Raw genomic sequence first — 17,385 nt, 5'->3', positions numbered from 1 at the left:
TAGCCCCTCTGGTTTTTGTGTGACGTGGGGAAGCCATGTGGGTAGGTGCTCCCAACCCCGACAGGTGGCTTTGTGACTGAGTCCCCAACCAATTTGAGGAGACAAGGCCAAGAGCATGCAAAGGCCTGAGCATCTGCAGGCCATAGCTGGGACACATGGTCTGGCCAGTGCTGAAAAGACCAGGAATGGCAGGGGGACAGGATGGATGTGGGGGCCCAGTGAGCTGTGTCCAGTCCTTCCATCATGGGACCATGATTTCAGCTGTGTTGGGGTATAGGGACACGTCTGCAGGCCTGGCACATAGGGGCACTGGACAGGTGGCAATTGACAACTGCCCCTAAGCTAGGTCTGGGCTTGTTCCATGGGCTCCCTAGGTCTGTTTGCCACAGGACATTCTGGACGATGGTGGGGTGAAAAGCAGGCCCTGGGAAGCCCAGATGCATGTGGAGCTGGGTTAGGATACCCTCATACCCCAGCAGCACCAGCAACAGTGGGAAGTCATTACACTGGTTGCAGGGAAATGGCTGGAGGGCAAAGGGCCCCAAGAAACAGAGGGCAGCCAGTCTACCTGCCAGGGCCGCACACCCAGAGCAGGAGTCCAGGCCCCAGGGTCACCATGGGGCTCACAGGGAATGAGGAAAACTTGGAGACAAGGACGAACCAGCAACAGGATCCCAAAAACATCCAGCTAAGGTGGTATCTGAAGCTGCTAATCATATCCCATAAAGAACCGAAAACACACTGAAAAACAGCCAGCAGACACAATGCAAATAGGATATGATGAACCTATAAATGTCAAGCAGTTTCCTGAAAAGGACTTGAAATCCATCTCTTTAAGGTCAAAAAAGGGGTCAACTCATTAACCACACATAGGTCTGCACTGCCACATGGGAGCACTGTACAGGGCACCAGAAGCAGCTCTGTGAATGGTGGAGCAGTCCAGTAGGCACTAAAAAAGTTATACAGGGGCCGGGTGTTGGTGTACCTGGTTGAGCACACGTTATAGTGTGCAAGGACCCTGGTTCAAGCCCCAGTCCCCACCTGCAGGGGGAAAGCTTTGCGAGTGATGCAGCTGGTCTGTAGGTGTCTCTGTCTTTCTCCCTCTCTATCACCCACTTTCTCTCCTGATTTCTAGCTGTCTCTATCCAATAAATAAAAGATAATAAAAAATTTAAAAATAGTTATGGAGACAAATTTTAAAAACAAAAGCAGGGGAGTCAGGCAGTAGGTAGCACAGTGGGTTAAGCACACATGGTGCAAAGTGCAAGGACCAGCACAAGGATCCTGGTTTGAGCCCCCAGTTCCCCACCTGCAGGGGAGTTGCTTCACAAATAGTGAAGCGGGTCTGCAGGTGTCTCTCTCCCCTTCTCTGTCACACCCCAGGATACCCCAGCAGGGGTTGGGGGAATCCAGTCCTCAAGGCAACTTGGCATGGCTGAGACACAAGCAAGGTGGATGGAGCAGGACTGGGCCTACCATAACATGACTAGGAAACCTGGGCAGCCTGCTCTGAGAGGGCACAACAGAACCTGGGGGCCCACAGAACCAGCACACTAGCCTCAGCAGGCCTACTGGAATTCTAGCTGCCTGAAGTGAACCCTCCAGGGCAGCCAGAGGACAGGGAGTGCCTGCTACTGAGAGTGTGTGTACCTGTCCCTTTCTAATCCCTGTAGCAAGGGTAGTGGCATCCCTCATGGGAGGGGACACAGGTAACTTGTTTGCTGATCCCCACTGCAACTTGATCCCCTTTGTGAAGACCCTATTCTCAGGTGTAGGCACATTCTGAGATGCTCAGGGTTAGGGCTTCAACGTTTTTTTGTGTGGGGTTGAGGGTACATGTCAACTCGTAACAATGATCAGCTTTTAACTGACAGGTGTAGAAGATTCCATTCAGCAGCAGCAGCAGCAGCAGCAGCAGCAGCAGAGCACACACACTTTCCAACTGCACACGGAGCACTGACAACAAACCCACAACTGGGTGCTTAAAGCTAACCTCAATGGGCTGAGCAACAGCTCACCCAATAGAGCGCACACTACCATGTACAAGCTCCCCGACCACCACATGGAAGCACCATGCAAAGGGGAAGTCTCACCAGCAGAGCTGTGGTGCCCCTCCTCTCCCTCCCTCCTCCCACCACACACTGTAAGAGTGGCCCAAGCATAACCAGCAGGTAGAAGGTACCCATCCAGCCCTGGTTCTCCACACAAAACCCTAACATTTAAGCCCAGTCCTAGAGCCAGGATTTGGGCCATGCTGAGTGACTCCACTTACACAGAACAGCAGAGGGAAACACCCCCTGGAGGAACGAAGGTGTCAGTATGGGGCAGGGGGCGGGGGAGGTGGTGGAACTGTCCTGAAACAGTGAGGAAGGAGCTGTGAGCTCTACTATGCAGTGGTACAGCTGTCATCAGGCAGCTGGCTCAGGACACAGGCTTCCTGCACAAGTGTGTCCCCCTGATAGCCAGCACCCTTAGTTCTGGGTGTAGCCTTCTACTCCCTGTCCCCTCACCCTAAAGCCTGACACTGCTCTCTCTGCACATGGGGCAAAAGTCCTGAGTTTCTCTGGCAAGTTCTCCAGACTCAAATTTTCATACCCCTACAGCAAGGGGACAGGGGGAAGGAGAAAGGGGGGCAGCATGCACAGTTGCCAGAACAGAGCCAATGCCCTTACAATGCTGACTCCCGACCTGAGTCCTGCCTTGCCTAGCTGCCACCCTCACCCAGTTCCAAATGGGTCTAGACCTTTTCTCTGCTGTTGTCACCTTCCCCCTTTGCAGCCAGAGGCAAATACCTTTGCTCTCATCTTACAACCTAAAGGGAAGGAGATGCTAACCTACGTGGGCTCACCTGGCTTGCCTGGGTGATAAGTAAGCACAGCACTGACAGGCACCCTGGAGATGTGGGTTTTCCTGCAGGCACAGTAAAGCAAGTTGCTCGGGTGCCTCAGTTTCCTGTTGCCCATAATAAGCATGCTTGCATTGTATGTAACCTTTGAAGTGAGTGAGAGCATTATGGCTAAAAATACAACACACACCTTTATTACTGTGACACAAACAGGAAGTGATTGTGTGCTGCTGGGAAAATGGTGCCAGACTTTACTAGCTTGATGCAGGGTTGACCCAAACATTCATTCAGCTTATAAAATCATAACAGCTACATCACACAAGAAAGTGAAGAGCAATGGATGAAGGGGTGTGTGTGTGTGTGTGGGTGTGTGTGTGTGTGTGTGTGTACACTCCAAATGCAGAAACCCAATATATTAAAGTAAACCTCCAGGGGCTGAGATAGCTCACCTAGTAGGCCACACACTTTCCTGTGGGGCTCTGGGGGAGGGTGCAAAGGTAACTTACCCAGTAGAGCACATACTTTACTATGTGTGAGGACATGGGTTCTAGTCCCTGACCACCACATGGGAGCACCATGCAAATAGGAAGCTTCAGACTGAGTGAAAAAGAAAGACTGGTTAGAGCCATGCTATCTCTGTCTCTGGGAAACTAAAATTAAAAAAAAAAAAAAAAGTAATAAAGAATCCACCAAGACAATAAAGAAAAAATAAATTAAAAAAAAAAAGAATCCACCAGGAGCAGTGTAATTCTGTAGGCATGAAGCTTCAATAGCAAAATAATAATAGTAATAACAAATAAAATCATAGGAGTAGATAGCATAATGGTTATGGAAAGACACTCTCAATGCCTGAGGCTCCAAAGTCCCAGGTTCAATCCCCTGCACCACCATTAGCCAGAGCTGAGCAGTGCTCTGGTAAAAATAATGGAGGAAAAAATAAAATGACCTTTTTTTTTAAAAAAAAAAAAAAAAAAAAGGAGGGAAGGCCACCCATGCATGTACAAAGCCCTGAGTTTGCTCCCCAGTGCCACATACAAAACCCAAACCCAAGAAACCACTAGAAGTCATGAGGGTAATTTTGTTTTCTTTCACTCTGTTTCATTGCCACCAGGGTTATCACTGGGGCTTGGTGCCTACACGATGAACCCACCATTCTTGGCAATCATAGTTTCCTTTTTTAAAAAATAGAAATAAAGACGGAAGAGGGAGCTAGAAAAGGAGCAGCACTGCTCTACCACTCATGAAGCTTCTCCCTTACAGGTGGGGGTTGGGAGCTTGGACCCAGGTCTGGAGCGTGGTAATGTGTGCACTCAACTGAGGGTGTCACTGCCTGACCCCTTGAGGGTAGTTTTCCATCCAACAGAGAGTTAAGGTTCTTTGAATATGGTCAAGAGCACCAGTAATAAAGGAAAATATGGCCTTTCTTCCATTCCTGAATTGTTAGTTTCTCCATAACAGTTCAAAGGCACAACCAGGACTGTTTGGAAACATGGGGAACTCTGACCAGCCAGCAGGACATAACCTAGAAATAGGTGGACAAAGGCTGGCAAGTTTCCCAAGAGGTCTGGGAGGGTCAGGCCTGGCAGATCTGCACATGCAGGAAAGTCCACTGAGGGCGGGACGCTCAGTGCAGGTCAAGAGACCTGACTCTACTGTGTCTCTGGGACTCCGGGAGGAGCTGGTAATGTGGTGCAGTGTGCAAGGGGATGGCACAGTCCTGAAACTCCTGTGCAGTGTGTACCAGGCACCAAGTTTTACAAGCTCAATGCTTCAGACACAGCCAAAGGTATTAAGAAAGCTGGTAAGAACAGCTCTAAGGAAAAAGGAAAGAGAGGCAGGACCTCTCCGTGTCTGGAGCACTTCCTGTGAATTAATTATAATGCACACACATAACTCAGCATGTGCACCTGTTAACAGCATCTAAATTTCACCTGGTCAGAGAACAAAAAAACCAGTCACTAGTGTCACATAATTCATTAGCCCAGATTCCAGAGCGAGTCTGCATGTTTCTGTGGCCCCCTCCCCCGGGCGGAGGCCCTAACCCAGGTTCAACAGGGACTCCAGCACCAGGACTCTGATGGCTGCCGATGAAGTAATCAGTTATGAAGCAATGTGCTTGTCATCAGGTCCCCAAATCTGAACAAGGCCACTGGTCACTGTGCCAGGAGTGAGAGTCCTTGCCAGAGAGGTAGGACAGACCCTGGGGAGAGGTCACAGCCAAGGCTGGAGCCATGCACACAGCGTCTGATGGTTTAATAAAGACATCTGTAGCCCACATGTCACATCAGCCTGAATGTGTACCCCATGTGCCATAGCTGACAGGGTCCTCTGGCCATGAGACCTTCCTGCTCAATGGCCCAGCCAGGCTGAACAACAGGGACAGTGACCAGAACAATGGTCAAGGCCTAAGTGTCCCTTCTCCCCAGAGGCCTCATGACAACATGGGGTACAGAGCCCTCCATGAGGCTCTCCTGCCCTCTGGCCATAGCAGCTCCTCTCTGCACACCAAGGGCTCAGAGCGGCCTGCAGCCCAGTGTCCTCTCCCAGTAGGGACAGATTCAGCAGATGCCAGCCCACATGGTTGAGGCTCAAGCCCAGTGTGACAGCTCTTCACTGAACCCCATGGCCTGGCGATTCCCAACCCCAGCCCAAGCCTTAAGGGAGATAGCTAGAGCCCTGTCAAGTCCACAATTGCCTTGATGAAGATGGCATCATCACGCACATAGGAATTCTTAGCCTCCAACTTGGAGACAGGGCAGAAGAGGGGGCAGCCACTGGCAATATTCATTTCAGTGACTGGCCTCTGAAAGGAGGATGAGGTCACATCTGGTCTGAAAGCGTCTATCACGTGCTCCCGGTTATTCTGGTCCAGCAGCATCAATGTCACCTGGGGGGGGGGGCAGTGATAGGCAGGGTTACTATGTGCATCCCCTGCCTGACTCCCTCCTCTCCAAGGCTCTTCAGGGAGAAGTCAGAATACTGGGTATCCCACACCTGTCCTGCCCTGTCACCTTGTCCCCCATGTCACCTTGTGCCCTACTTCTGCCTGCCACTTCCTCTGAGGACCCTGGACTGCCTGAGCATCTAAAAGGAGCACTATTTTAACTGCCCCCACCCTTCCATCTTCACTCATCTACCTGGTGAATGTTCAGGCCCACCCTTGCTTCCCATCTCCTGTCCCCCACAGACAAGTTTCTCTACCAGCTGGTCCCTGGGCCTGTGATGGCTGCACCCTGTGGCTACCCAGCCCCACAGCCCTAGGGCAGATTCATGCACCTTCTGATTGAAGGGCCACCGCAGGAGAGCATCGTGGGGGCCTTTCATCACCACGAAGAAGAGGGACAGGTGTGTGCCGCGCCCAGTGCCGTCTCCATTCAGGTAGATGCGCAGACACATCTTGTAACCATATCTGCTGGTGTAGAAGGCTGCGGGCACAGAAGTAGTGAGCATAGCTGGGCAGATGCCCCACAGACTGTCTAGACAAGCAAGCAGGTACAAGGCACAAAAGAATTTCTTTGAACTGTGCGGTTAGTTGTTAACAAGAATACAATGCACTTTGTGCAAGTTAGTTGTTAACAAGAATACACTTAAAAAAAAAAAGTAGGGTGGGCTAGTGAGGTGGTGCAGCGGATTAAGAGTTGGACTGTCAAGCATGAAGTTCTGAATGATGACTGTCAAGCATGATAACCAGAGTGACCCCCTTTCATAAATATACATACATTTTGTTAAATGTAGGGCTGGAGAAATAGTTACTAGGTAAGGAGTGTGCCTTGCTATGCAGGGGTCCAGGTTTGAGCCCCAGAACCACATGGGAGATGCCATGGCACTATTGCTGTGGTGTCTGTCTGTCTCTCTCTCTCTCTGTCTCTCTCTCTCTCTGAATGAAAAAGCAGTTCAATAGTGGTATATCTACACACACATACAAGGCACCAGTTATGAAAAAAAAGTAACTATAGGGAGTCGGGCTGTAGCGCAGCGGGTTAAGCACAGGTGGCACAAAGCACAAGGACTGGCATAAGGATCCCGGTTCGAACCCTGGCTCCCCACCTACAGGGGAGTCGCTTCACAGGCGGTGAAGCAGGTCTGCAGGTGTCTGTCTTTCTCTCCTCCTCTGTCTTCCCCTCCTCTCTCCATTTCTCTCTGTCCCATCCAACAACGACAACAACAATAATAACTACAACAATAAAACAACAAGGGCAACAAAAGGGAATAAATAAATAAAATAAATATTAAAAAAAAGTAACTATAGGTCATTGGAAAAGTCATGACACATTTTTGCATACAAAAAAATACATCATGACAACTTTTCTGACAATCAATAGAAAGGACTTACAAGAACCTATGTAACCCCCAAATAGGCTATGCATATATTAACTGTGAACCCAAGGGGTCTCTGACCAAAGGGGCCTGCCTGGAGGAGGTGACAGTTGGTGAGGACTGGGTATTTGGGGCCCCCTGTGCACATGTGAGTCATTCTCTAAGGAATAAGTGGCTTCATGGAGCATGGCCACACAGACAGCAACTGAGTGGCCTGCCTGAGCCTGCAGCCTGCCTGGTTCCACTGTGCAGCCTTTCTGGGCATGGAGTCCTGTCCACAAGGCACTAGCCCCCCAGCTTGCCGACAGTGTGGGAGCTCCACCTGGGGAAAAGATAGCAGGCGTGCGACCAGCCACAGCTTCCTGCCGCTTCCGGGCAAAGTCTGAGATCTTCCAGATGAACACTCCATCATAAGTCGATGCTTCCATGTCCTGGACCTTTTGCTCCAGGTCAGCCATGGCCAGGTCCTTCAGGCCAATGCTCCTCTCCAGCTGCTGCACCTGTGGTCAGGGAGCCATGAGGACACACCCATGAGCTTCTTGGATAGGGAGCTGGGTGACCTTGAACGACCTCATTCTTTCCTTTGTGTCCAGCAAGATGCCATCCCCACTGCTCTGGAATCCCTCTCAGCTGTGTCCCCATGAGGTGCCCAGTGTAGCCTGCCCCTCACCCAGATTCAGACAGGAGAAGTTGCCTCCCAGTGGCCCACTGTGCCCCAAGCCCATCTGTCCACATGCAGGGAATGCCTGCCCAGACAGGGAAGGAGAGGTAGGAACAATATGCTGGATTAAGCTTTGCCAGGATGCCTGAGAGTCTAGGCCCTGAAGAACATAGCTCTGAAAGCCCTACCCTCCCAGGGAAACTGCCCAAAGGCATCTGTCCCAGAGCCAAGGGGATGAGTGCCAGCCCAGCCTGAACACAGACCTTGTTACTCAGGGCTTCGATCCGGTCTTGGTCCAGTCGGTGTTGCCGGCCACAGGCCTCAGAGGTCATGGCCACCCTCTCCACCTCCCGGTTCAGGACACACACAATGTTCTCGAAGGTGGCCGTCTTCCTCTCCAGCTCCTCACATCTCCGCAACAGTTCGGTAGTCTTGGGGCTTTCTGATGCTGGGCCAGGTGTATGGGCATCACAGTCCCCCAGCTCTCGAACACCGTCCCCTGAGAGGAGCCGGGTCTCCAGGAGTCCATTCAGCAGTAGGGCCAGGTGCTCCCGTAGCCGCTGCACCTCGTGTTCTGCCCGGGCCTCCTCCTTCAACTGTGGGGACAGTGTATCGATACTCAGCCTGGTAGGGACATATGACTCTCGGTAAGAGAGCACAAGTGCCAGTGACATAGGTACTGGTGGCTTAGTGGCTTCCTTCTAGTTTACCTGCCAGTGTGGTTACTTTTCCAGAGAGACAGAAATAGAAGAAGAGAGGCTTTGTCCAGTGCAGTGGGAGCCATACTTGAACCTGGGTCACTGGAAAAGCTGTGGACTATCCAGGTGAGCTATCTTGCTGGCCCCACCACTGAACCTATCACTGTGTGAAGTCAATTATAGTTCAAACTACAACCCTCCCTACTGCTTGGCCACCCACATTCTGCATAATGGGGACAAACTGCACGTGGGGCTCCAGTGAAGCTAAGCTCTCGGTTTTTATTGGGTGATTCTAGCATCTTGCTTTGTGATCAAATAGCTTCCAAATTTCCACAGCACATCAGAAAGTGTTGGGGGAGGGAGACTGGAAAAAGAACTCAGCATAAAGAGCATGGGACTTACACACCTGAGACCCCAGAGGCCTCAAGCTAAACTGTACAGTGCTTTGGTTTGTATCACACAGATAAACAAATGTACAGAATTAAAAGACATTAGAAATCCCCTGTACCACCATAAGACAGAGTTGAGCAGTGCTCTGGTTAAAATAAATAAATTAATTAAATAAAATAAAATAAAAACTAACTAAATAGCATTACTAAATAGAAACTCCAAAGTAGGGGGCTGGGATATAGCTTACCCAGTAATTCTGGGAAACAGTCCCCACGAAGTCCTATCCTGCTGTATGTGGGCCCTGAGGTCCATAAGACACTAATCAGAGCCTGACCAGGAGGCCTTATCTGACTGCTGAGAAGACAGTGGCTGTAAGTACTTGGCTATATGCTGGCCCACAGTCCCCATGAAAGATAGTGAGTCTGGGTGCCAGGAGGAGAGGGCCCATGTCACTCAAGGCTGTTTGTACTCACTCTCATTAGAAGAAACAAAGGGCGACTCCTAAGCTGGGGCTGCAGGGCATTACCAGAGACACCTCTGCCAGTGCCCTTGACCTGTGTCACCCTCCCACCCCAACTCCTGACTAAGGCATGCAGATAGGACAGGTGAGGAGTTCCTAAAGAGCCAGGCCAGAGGCCCAGGGAAAGAGAAAAAGCATCCAGAGTCACAGGCCACAGAGGAAAGTTGGGGAACAAGGAGAGTGAGGAGTTGTGAGGAGGGGGGTGCAGGTGGGAAGGGTGATGGGTGGTCTCTGTCTCTTTGCAGGCAGAGGGGAAGGTCTCTGGAGACTGGTGATGGCATGAGAAAGCAGGTTCCAGAATGACCACTGGGCTGTGGGCTGAGACAGCTGGTAAACCATCTGCTCTTCTGAGGAGATGGGAGAATCAGGCAGGAGATGGCAGCATGTAGCAAAGCCTGAGGCAGCCTCCAGACATAATGAAGGTGCGAGGGCTAAGCCTGGGACGCCCAGCCGACAGTCTGGCAGGTTGGGGGAGGCAGTCAGGAGGTAGGGAGGCCCAGGATCTATGAGGGGCCTCCTTTGGGAGTAGGGAGCAAACTTACCATCTCCAGGCAGCCAACAGTATGGAACCTGCATGGGAGCTGGCACTTGCCACAAGTCCTCACGTGATCCTGAAACTGGTGGAGTTTTATCTGAGTACCAAAGCTTCTGTCTTGGCAGGGCCTGCACTGGCCAGTAAGAGCTCAGACAGAGGAGATGGCCATCCCATCACCTCCTCCTTCTCATGATCAACAGAACCCAAATCTGACTTCCCCAGCACAGGTGCCCATGCGCGCGCACACACGCACACGCGCACGCACACACACACACACACACACACACACAGCAGAGCCCCAGCAATAACCCTGGAGGCAAAATAAATATTTTAGAGAAGAGAAAGGGGCAGGAGTTCCCTGAAGCCTCAAAGTCCCAGGTTCAATCCCTAGCACCACCAGAAGCCAGAGCTGATCAGTGCTCTGGTAAATAAATAAATACATAAATATATATCCTAAGGAACCCCACACACCCATCCAAAAAGATCTGTGTACACATATGTTCTTGGCAGCACAATTTGTAATAGCCAAAACCTGGAAGCAACCCAGGTGTCCAACAACAGATGAGTGGCTGAGCAAGTTGTGGTATAATATACACAATGGAATACTACTCAGCTGTAAAAAACGGTGACTTCACGGTTTTCAGCCGATCTTGGATGGACCTTGAAAAATTCATGTTAAGTGAAATAAGTCAGAAACAGAAGGATGAATATGGGATGATCTCACTCTCAGGCAGAAGTTGAAAAACAAGATCAGAAAAGAAAACACAAGTAGAACCTGAACTGGAATTGGCGTATTGCACCGAAGTAAAAGACTCTGGGGTGGGTAGGTGGGGAGAATACAGGTCCAAGAAGGATTCAGAGGACCTAGTGGGGGTTGTATTATTATATGGAAAACTGGGAAATGTTATGCATGTACAAACTATTGTATTTACTGTTGAATGTAAAACATTAATTCCCCAATAAAGAAAAATTTTAAATAATAATAAATACATACATACATAAATAAATAGAAAAAAAGGGGTAGGGGTAGATAGCATAATGGTTATGCAAAGAGACTCTCATGCCTGAGGCTCCAACATCCCAGGTTCAATCCCCTGCACCATCATAAACCAGAACTGAACAGTGTTCTGGTAAAAAAAAAAAAAAAATTAATTAATTAATTAAAAAAGAGAGACTTTCATGCCTGAGGCTCCAAAGTCTTAAATTTAATCCCCTGCACCACCATAAGCAGAGCTGATCAGTGCTTTGGGGAAAAATAAATGAATAAATGAATAAATAATAATAAAGAGAAAGAAATAGTGATGGGGGAGAGAGAGAAGAAAACAAGTCTAGTTGAGATGCTTTTGGAAGCAGTTACAGAAAAATAAGGGCTTGACTGCTTCAGCAGAAATGCTAGTGGTGGTGGGGGTGGGTGTAGATAACATAATGGTTATGCAAAGAGACTCTCTTGCCTGAGACTCCAAAGTCCTTGGTTCAGTCCCCAGCACCACCATAAGCCAAAGCTGAGTAGTGCCTCTGGCAGAGGAGAGACACTTAGAGGGAACATCAGAAAGACCTGCTTCCACGAAGGGCCAGCAGCCAAAAGTGTGGGGCTGCCTGTAGAGTCCGCAGTCAGGAGTCATGGCCTCCAACAGGGAGCAATGGAAGCCTCAGTTCCTCCTACTTCCTCTGGCTGCTCCGTCCAATATGGATTAATGGCCAAAGTCAACAAAAAAAGGGAAAGTAGGGGCTTTGGACTGGGCTGGAGGGCTCCTCCATAGTTATGCCCGCCCCCTCAGCTGCCCCTTCACTCAGAGCTGCCACCACCTTTATTTATTTATTTTTTTCTGTTTTTTAAAAATATTTATTTATTCCCTTTTGTTGTCCTTGTTTTCTTATTGTTGATGTAGTTATTATTGTTGTTGTTATTGATGATGTTGTTGTTGTTGGATAGGACAGAAAGAAAGCGAGAGAGGAAGGGAAGACAGAGAGGAAGAGAGAAAGATAGATACCTGCAGACCTGATTCACCACTTGTGAAGCAATTCCCCTGCAAGTGGGGAGCCGGGGGCTCGAACCGGGATCTTTATACCAGTCCTTGTGCTTTGCGCCACCTGTGCTTAACCCATTGTGCTACCGCCCGATGCACCACCTTTAAACCTAAAGACTTCTAGGAAATGGTGATCAAAGGTAAAATGACAGCCATATGTTCACTTCTCAGAATCATTAGTGCAGTTTTGCCCAAAGGAAGCAACAGAGTATGTGGGATAGAGAGAAGGTTCCAGACTTAGCTGCTTAGCCACAGGCACGTCATTGTGCCCATTCCTATGCCCCCAACAAACACATCCACACACAAAGGCAATCCTGATACTCACAAAGAGGGACCCTCTGACCTGCCTAAAGGTAAACCACCACATGCACCCCAGAAGGCTGTCTTTCCTCTTTCAGCACAAGGCTGGCCTGAATGACAACACCTGAACTGTCCCTGTCATGCCAGAGATATCCTTACTTTCTCTCGTGGAATCTTCTTCTTGCCACAGCCATCACAGGTTAAGGGAAACTTTGGGCAGACATCATGGTGAGCCTGAAGGAGACACAGTGAGCATCAGGGTTAGGGGCCAGGCAGGCTGTGTGTGTGCTGTCCTCTCCAGAAACAGGAAGGTGGGTTCATAGGCCCTTTCCACACGTTGGGGGGCCTCTGAAGTAAGCCCAAGACACAGGTGCTGGCAGAGACCTGACAGCATCACCAGCTTGCCTCCTTACTGACGGAACACCCAAAGGTAGGCAGGCTGGAGGGATGCTCTGAAGCATCCCAGGAAAAGCCCTGAGGAGATGTCACAGGGCTTGGCACCCTAAGTACTATTATGGAAGATGAGGACAGAAGACAGCAAGGACATCTGAGGGACATGGTCAGACACAGGCAAACAGTGGCTCCTTCAATAGATAAAAAGTATAAACCAGAAAGATAAAGATGAGTATGGGATGTCCCCACTCATCAACAGAAGTTGAGAAAGAATAACAGAAAGGGAAACTAAAAGCAGGATCTGATTAAATCGAGAGCAGGGCACCAAAGTAAAAACCCTGTGGTGAAGGGAAGGGTGGCCACTGGGCTTCCCAGTGTGGGAGGGGGGGGTGGTTGGGATGGGACACAGTCTTTTGGTGGTGGGAATGGTGTTTATGTACACTCCTATTAAAGTATAGACATATAAACCACTATTTAATTAATATGAGAGGGAAAAATTGATCATATGTCTAGAACTTCTTAAAACATAGACTAAGGGAGTCGGGCTGTAGCGCAGCGGGTTAAGCGCAGGTGGCGCAAAGCACAAGGACCGGCATAAGGATCCCGGTTCGAACCCTGGCTCCCCACCTGCAGGGGAGTCGCTTCACAGGCGGTGAAGCAGGTCTGCAGGTGTCTATCTTTCTCTCCTCCTCTCTGTCTTCCCCTCCTCTCTCCATTTCTCTCTGTCCTATCCAACAACGACAACAACAATAATAACTACAACAATAAAACAACAAGGGCAACAAAAGGGAATAAATAAATAAAATAAATATTAAAAAAAAACATAGATTAAGTCTTTTTAATACACAGGCTGTCTTTGATATGTTGACTCTCTCAAAAGCCTTGACCAGGGAGAATAGAAGCAACCGGTAGCACAGCTATATACAAGATGCTGGGTATTATACCCCAAACCCTAACAAAGGGACTTTTCAAAGGGACTTTTAACAATATCACCAAATAATGTGATGATAACAATAACTATCCATTGTCTTCCTGAACTCTAAGACAGCAGGAGCCTCACATTTCCACTATAGAGCCTATATTTTCCCCAGTCCTGGAACCTTAGGGTGGGGCACACTTTCCTACATGCTTCTCTCAATTCAAATAAAATAATATTGCATCCGCGGATCACAACCCAATCAAGGCAACAAGTGCCACCCTAGCATGCTTCACTTCAGACTATGTCCAGAGACTTCAGGTGTGGAATGACAACACTTCAGCTTCATCACTCGGGTGAGACCTTTCCTTTCATCCTAATTCCATCCCAGGTGTTCCACTCCCCAATAAAGTCCCCAAACCTAGATATAGTTCAGGTCACCTGAGATAGAGCATATGTTCACACGTGCCCATAAACTAGGGAAAAATATATACCTGAAAGCAGAAGTACACAAGAGCCTGCAGGGAATACCCCCCAACACTTCATTTGCACTATTCCAGTCTTTAGGTCCATGATTGTTTAACAATTTGTTTGGCTTTGTATGTTAACTCTCTTTTCAGCCACCAGGTTCCGGATGCCAGCACGATGCCAACCAGACTTCCCTGGACAGATGACCCCACCAATGTGTCCTGGAGGTCCACTTCCCCAGAGACCCACCCTACTAGGGAAAGAGAGAGGGAGACTGGGAGTATGGACCGACCAGTCAACACCCATGTTCAGTGGGGAAGCAATTACAGAAGCCAGACCTTCCACCTTCTGCACCCCACAACGACCCTGGGTCCATGCTCCCAGAGGGATAGAGAATGGGAAAGCTATCAGGGGAGGGGATGGGATATGGAGATCAGGTGGTGGGAATTGTGTGGAACTGTACCCCACTTATCCTATGGTTTTGTTAATGTCTCCTTTCTTAAATAAATTAAAAAAAAAACTAACTCTAAAAAAAAAAAAAGTATAAACCAGACAGTGTGACCCACATGACCAGCAGGGGTGTCCCTAAATAGTAAATGACAACAATATACCACAGTTCTGTGATGACAAAGATGTCACCCCCCCAAAAAAAAAGACACATTCTAAAGAACTTCTGGGGGGATTTATATAAAATCTGGGGGTTCATAGGAGACCTGGACTGAAGTGGCAGTAACGCCCCAGTGTAACTGTCATTCTGAGCGCCTCAACTTGGCTCAGACTAAACAGCTTTCTTCCTCTTTCTCACCAGGGTTATTTTACTTACTTACTTATTTATTCTAGCTCTACCATAACTTTTTTCTCTTTTATTTACTTATTTATTAGATAGAGACAGAGAGAAATTTAGAGGGGGGGGATAGAGGAGTGAGACAGAGAGACACCTGCAGCCCTGCTTCAACACTCATGAAGCTTTCCCCCTGTAGGTAGGGACCAGGGGCTTGAACCTGAGCCCTTATACACCGTAATGTATGCGCTTAACCAGGTGTGCCACCACCTGGCCCCTCCCACCAGGGTGGGAGGATCAGTGCCAGGTGTATGAATCCACTGCTCCTGGCAGCCATTTTTCTTTTTTTCCTTTCCTTTTTATTAGATAAGACAGAGAGAAATAGGAGGGAGTGATAAGGAGAGAGAAGATTGCAGGGCCGGGCAGTGGTGCACCCAGTTAATCACACATACAAGGTATACTATCTTTCTCTGTCCCTCTCAATTTCTCTCTGTCCTATCAAATAAAATGGGGGGGGGGATAGACATTTGCAGATCTGCTTTTCACTGCTTGTTAAGCTTCCCCCTGCAGAAGAGGAGCAACGGCTCAAACCTGGGGGCCTGCACCTGGTAATGTATGCACTCAACTGGTATGCCACTGCCCGGTCCTAAAACAGCTTTTCAATTACTTGGATTTGACCTCCTGCCCACCCAGCTCTCCACCAGACTGGCATCAAGGTGCCCAGACCAGCCTCACCTTCATATCGGCCCAGCAGCAAGGTGCTTGGCAGTGGCGGCAGCTCAGGCTCCTCTCTGGACACTCATGCTCCACATGGTGCTCCCTGTCACCCAGGCGCACCAGGCCCTTACACGCTGGGCACTCAGTCAGCAGGAATGGGCAGTGTCCTTCATGGCAGCTCTAGCAATGAAAGGTACAACACGTCAGCAACTCAGCAGGACACCTATCTGCAGACTGACAGCAGCCCCTGCCTGCACCCCTTGTGGCTCCAGCTGTAGGATCCCATGTGAACCCACAGCCCTTGTCGAGGGTTGAGAACCATCCATTCCTGCACTAGCATGCACGCTCAGGGACCAGACTGAGGGTGGGAGAGCACTGCTTTGCTTAGGCCAGGATGGGAGTCAGGAAGGCAGGGCTTACAACAAGGCCATCTCTGACGGGTGTTTGACTGCTATCAAGCTAACACTATGCTAGAGTGTCTCTACCCCTCCAACAGGCCTGCCAAGGGCGTGGAGGGGAGACCACAGGAAAGGTGTGAGCACTGGGAAGGTGGTAACAGAAGAGGTGAAAGGGGGTACAGCGGAGCTGTGGTCTCCTCAATATCTCCACGGTGACAGAAAGGAAGGCCTGCCTCCTAATCCAAGCCTTGCAGGCCCTGGATGAAGGAAACAGAATCTACAGACAACTCTAAGGCAAGCTTACTCTATCACCTTGGTGGTGATAGAGAAAACAGGGAGTGGATTTGTTTGAATTTTGTTTTGAGGTAAACATCTACCTAGCGGCCCCCCTGGGGTACAGAAATAGAGCTTTGGGCTTGCAAGAATGAGGTCTCTAGTTCGATCCCCAGCACCACATATGCCAGACTGATGTTCTGGTCCTCTTATAAATAACTAAATAAATAACTTTAAAGTTAAATGATTCCTCTCCAGCTCATGAAATACATTTTAAAACTTTGCAACTATATATATATATATCATAGTTTACTGTTGACTATAAGTAGGCAGGACCAGTGCAGAGACAGGAAGTACCTACCCTCAACCCTCCAGCCTCAGAATCTGTTAATCTTCCCAACCCAGAGTCTTGTCCCGTGAGACATTTCCCCTCCCCTCCCCAGCCTATACCCACAACCCTTCTAGACTCTAGGGTTCTCCAGGGAGTTCATATCAATGGAAGCATCCAGGACTGTCATTCTATAGCTGACTCAGTTCATCGATTGCGATACTAAGTTTTTTAAAAAATATTTATTTATTCCTTTTTGTTGCCCTTGTTTTATTGTTATTGTTGATGATGTCGTTGTTGGATAGGACAGAGAGAAAGCGAAAGAGGAGGGGAAAACAGAAAGGGGGAAAGAAAGATAGACACCTGCAGACCTGCTTCACTGCTTGTGAAGCGACTCCCCTGCAGGTGGGGAGCCAGGGGCTTGAACCAGGATCCTTATGCCGGTCCTTGCGCTTTGTGCCATGTGCATTTAACCTGCTGCACTACCGCCCAACTCCCTAGTTTTATGATATATTTTTTTAAGATTTATTTATTTTTCACCAGAGCCCCTCTCAGCTCTGGCTTATGGCAATGCTGAGCATTGAACCTGGGACCTCACAGCATCAGGCATCAAAGTCTAGTGTAATACTATTGTGCTCACTCTATGGTCCTGATGCTAAGTTTTAGATGGAATGACAGAGATGCTGAGGGAAGTTTCTGAAAGGTCAGAGGAAGGGATGCTGTGGTGAGCATCTTCACAAAGACTTGGGTACAGTCCATGATGCCTTGGGACACCCTGTTGGTCCCCCAACATGCTCTGGAGCAACTAAAGGGCCACA

At 49.1% G+C, this 17,385-nt stretch overlaps 1 protein-coding gene across 5 annotated transcripts in view; it reads right to left on the bottom strand.

The window, feature by feature from the left end:
* Positions 1-4,804: 4,804 nt before the first annotated feature.
* Positions 4,805-17,385, bottom strand: part of TRAF2 (TNF receptor associated factor 2) — a 33,813-nt gene continuing 21,232 nt past the window's right edge. For 4 of the 5 annotated variants that reach the window (XM_016187446.2, XM_060199405.1, XM_016187447.2 and 1 more), the window contains exons 5-11: positions 15,587-15,748; positions 12,453-12,527; positions 9,974-10,048; positions 8,087-8,419; positions 7,485-7,662; positions 6,122-6,270; positions 4,805-5,732 (exon numbers count right to left, since the gene is read on the bottom strand). In XM_016187446.2, coding sequence (XP_016042932.1) covers positions 5,514-5,732; positions 6,122-6,270; positions 7,485-7,662; positions 8,087-8,419; positions 9,974-10,048; positions 12,453-12,527; positions 15,587-15,748 — 1,191 coding nt within the window. In that variant the 3' untranslated portion in view covers positions 4,805-5,513. The remainder of the gene's footprint in view (positions 5,733-6,121; positions 6,271-7,484; positions 7,663-8,086; positions 8,420-9,973; positions 10,049-12,452; positions 12,528-15,586; positions 15,749-17,385) is intronic. The other variant, XM_060199407.1, reaches the window with a different exon arrangement.

The sequence above is a fragment of the Erinaceus europaeus genome, chromosome 10 (genome assembly GCF_950295315.1).
Source record: "Erinaceus europaeus chromosome 10, mEriEur2.1, whole genome shotgun sequence".
Lineage (NCBI taxonomy): Eukaryota > Metazoa > Chordata > Mammalia > Eulipotyphla > Erinaceidae > Erinaceus > Erinaceus europaeus.
The sequence above is the reverse complement of the archived record's forward strand: the minus strand, read 5'-3'. Positions and strand labels throughout refer to the sequence as shown.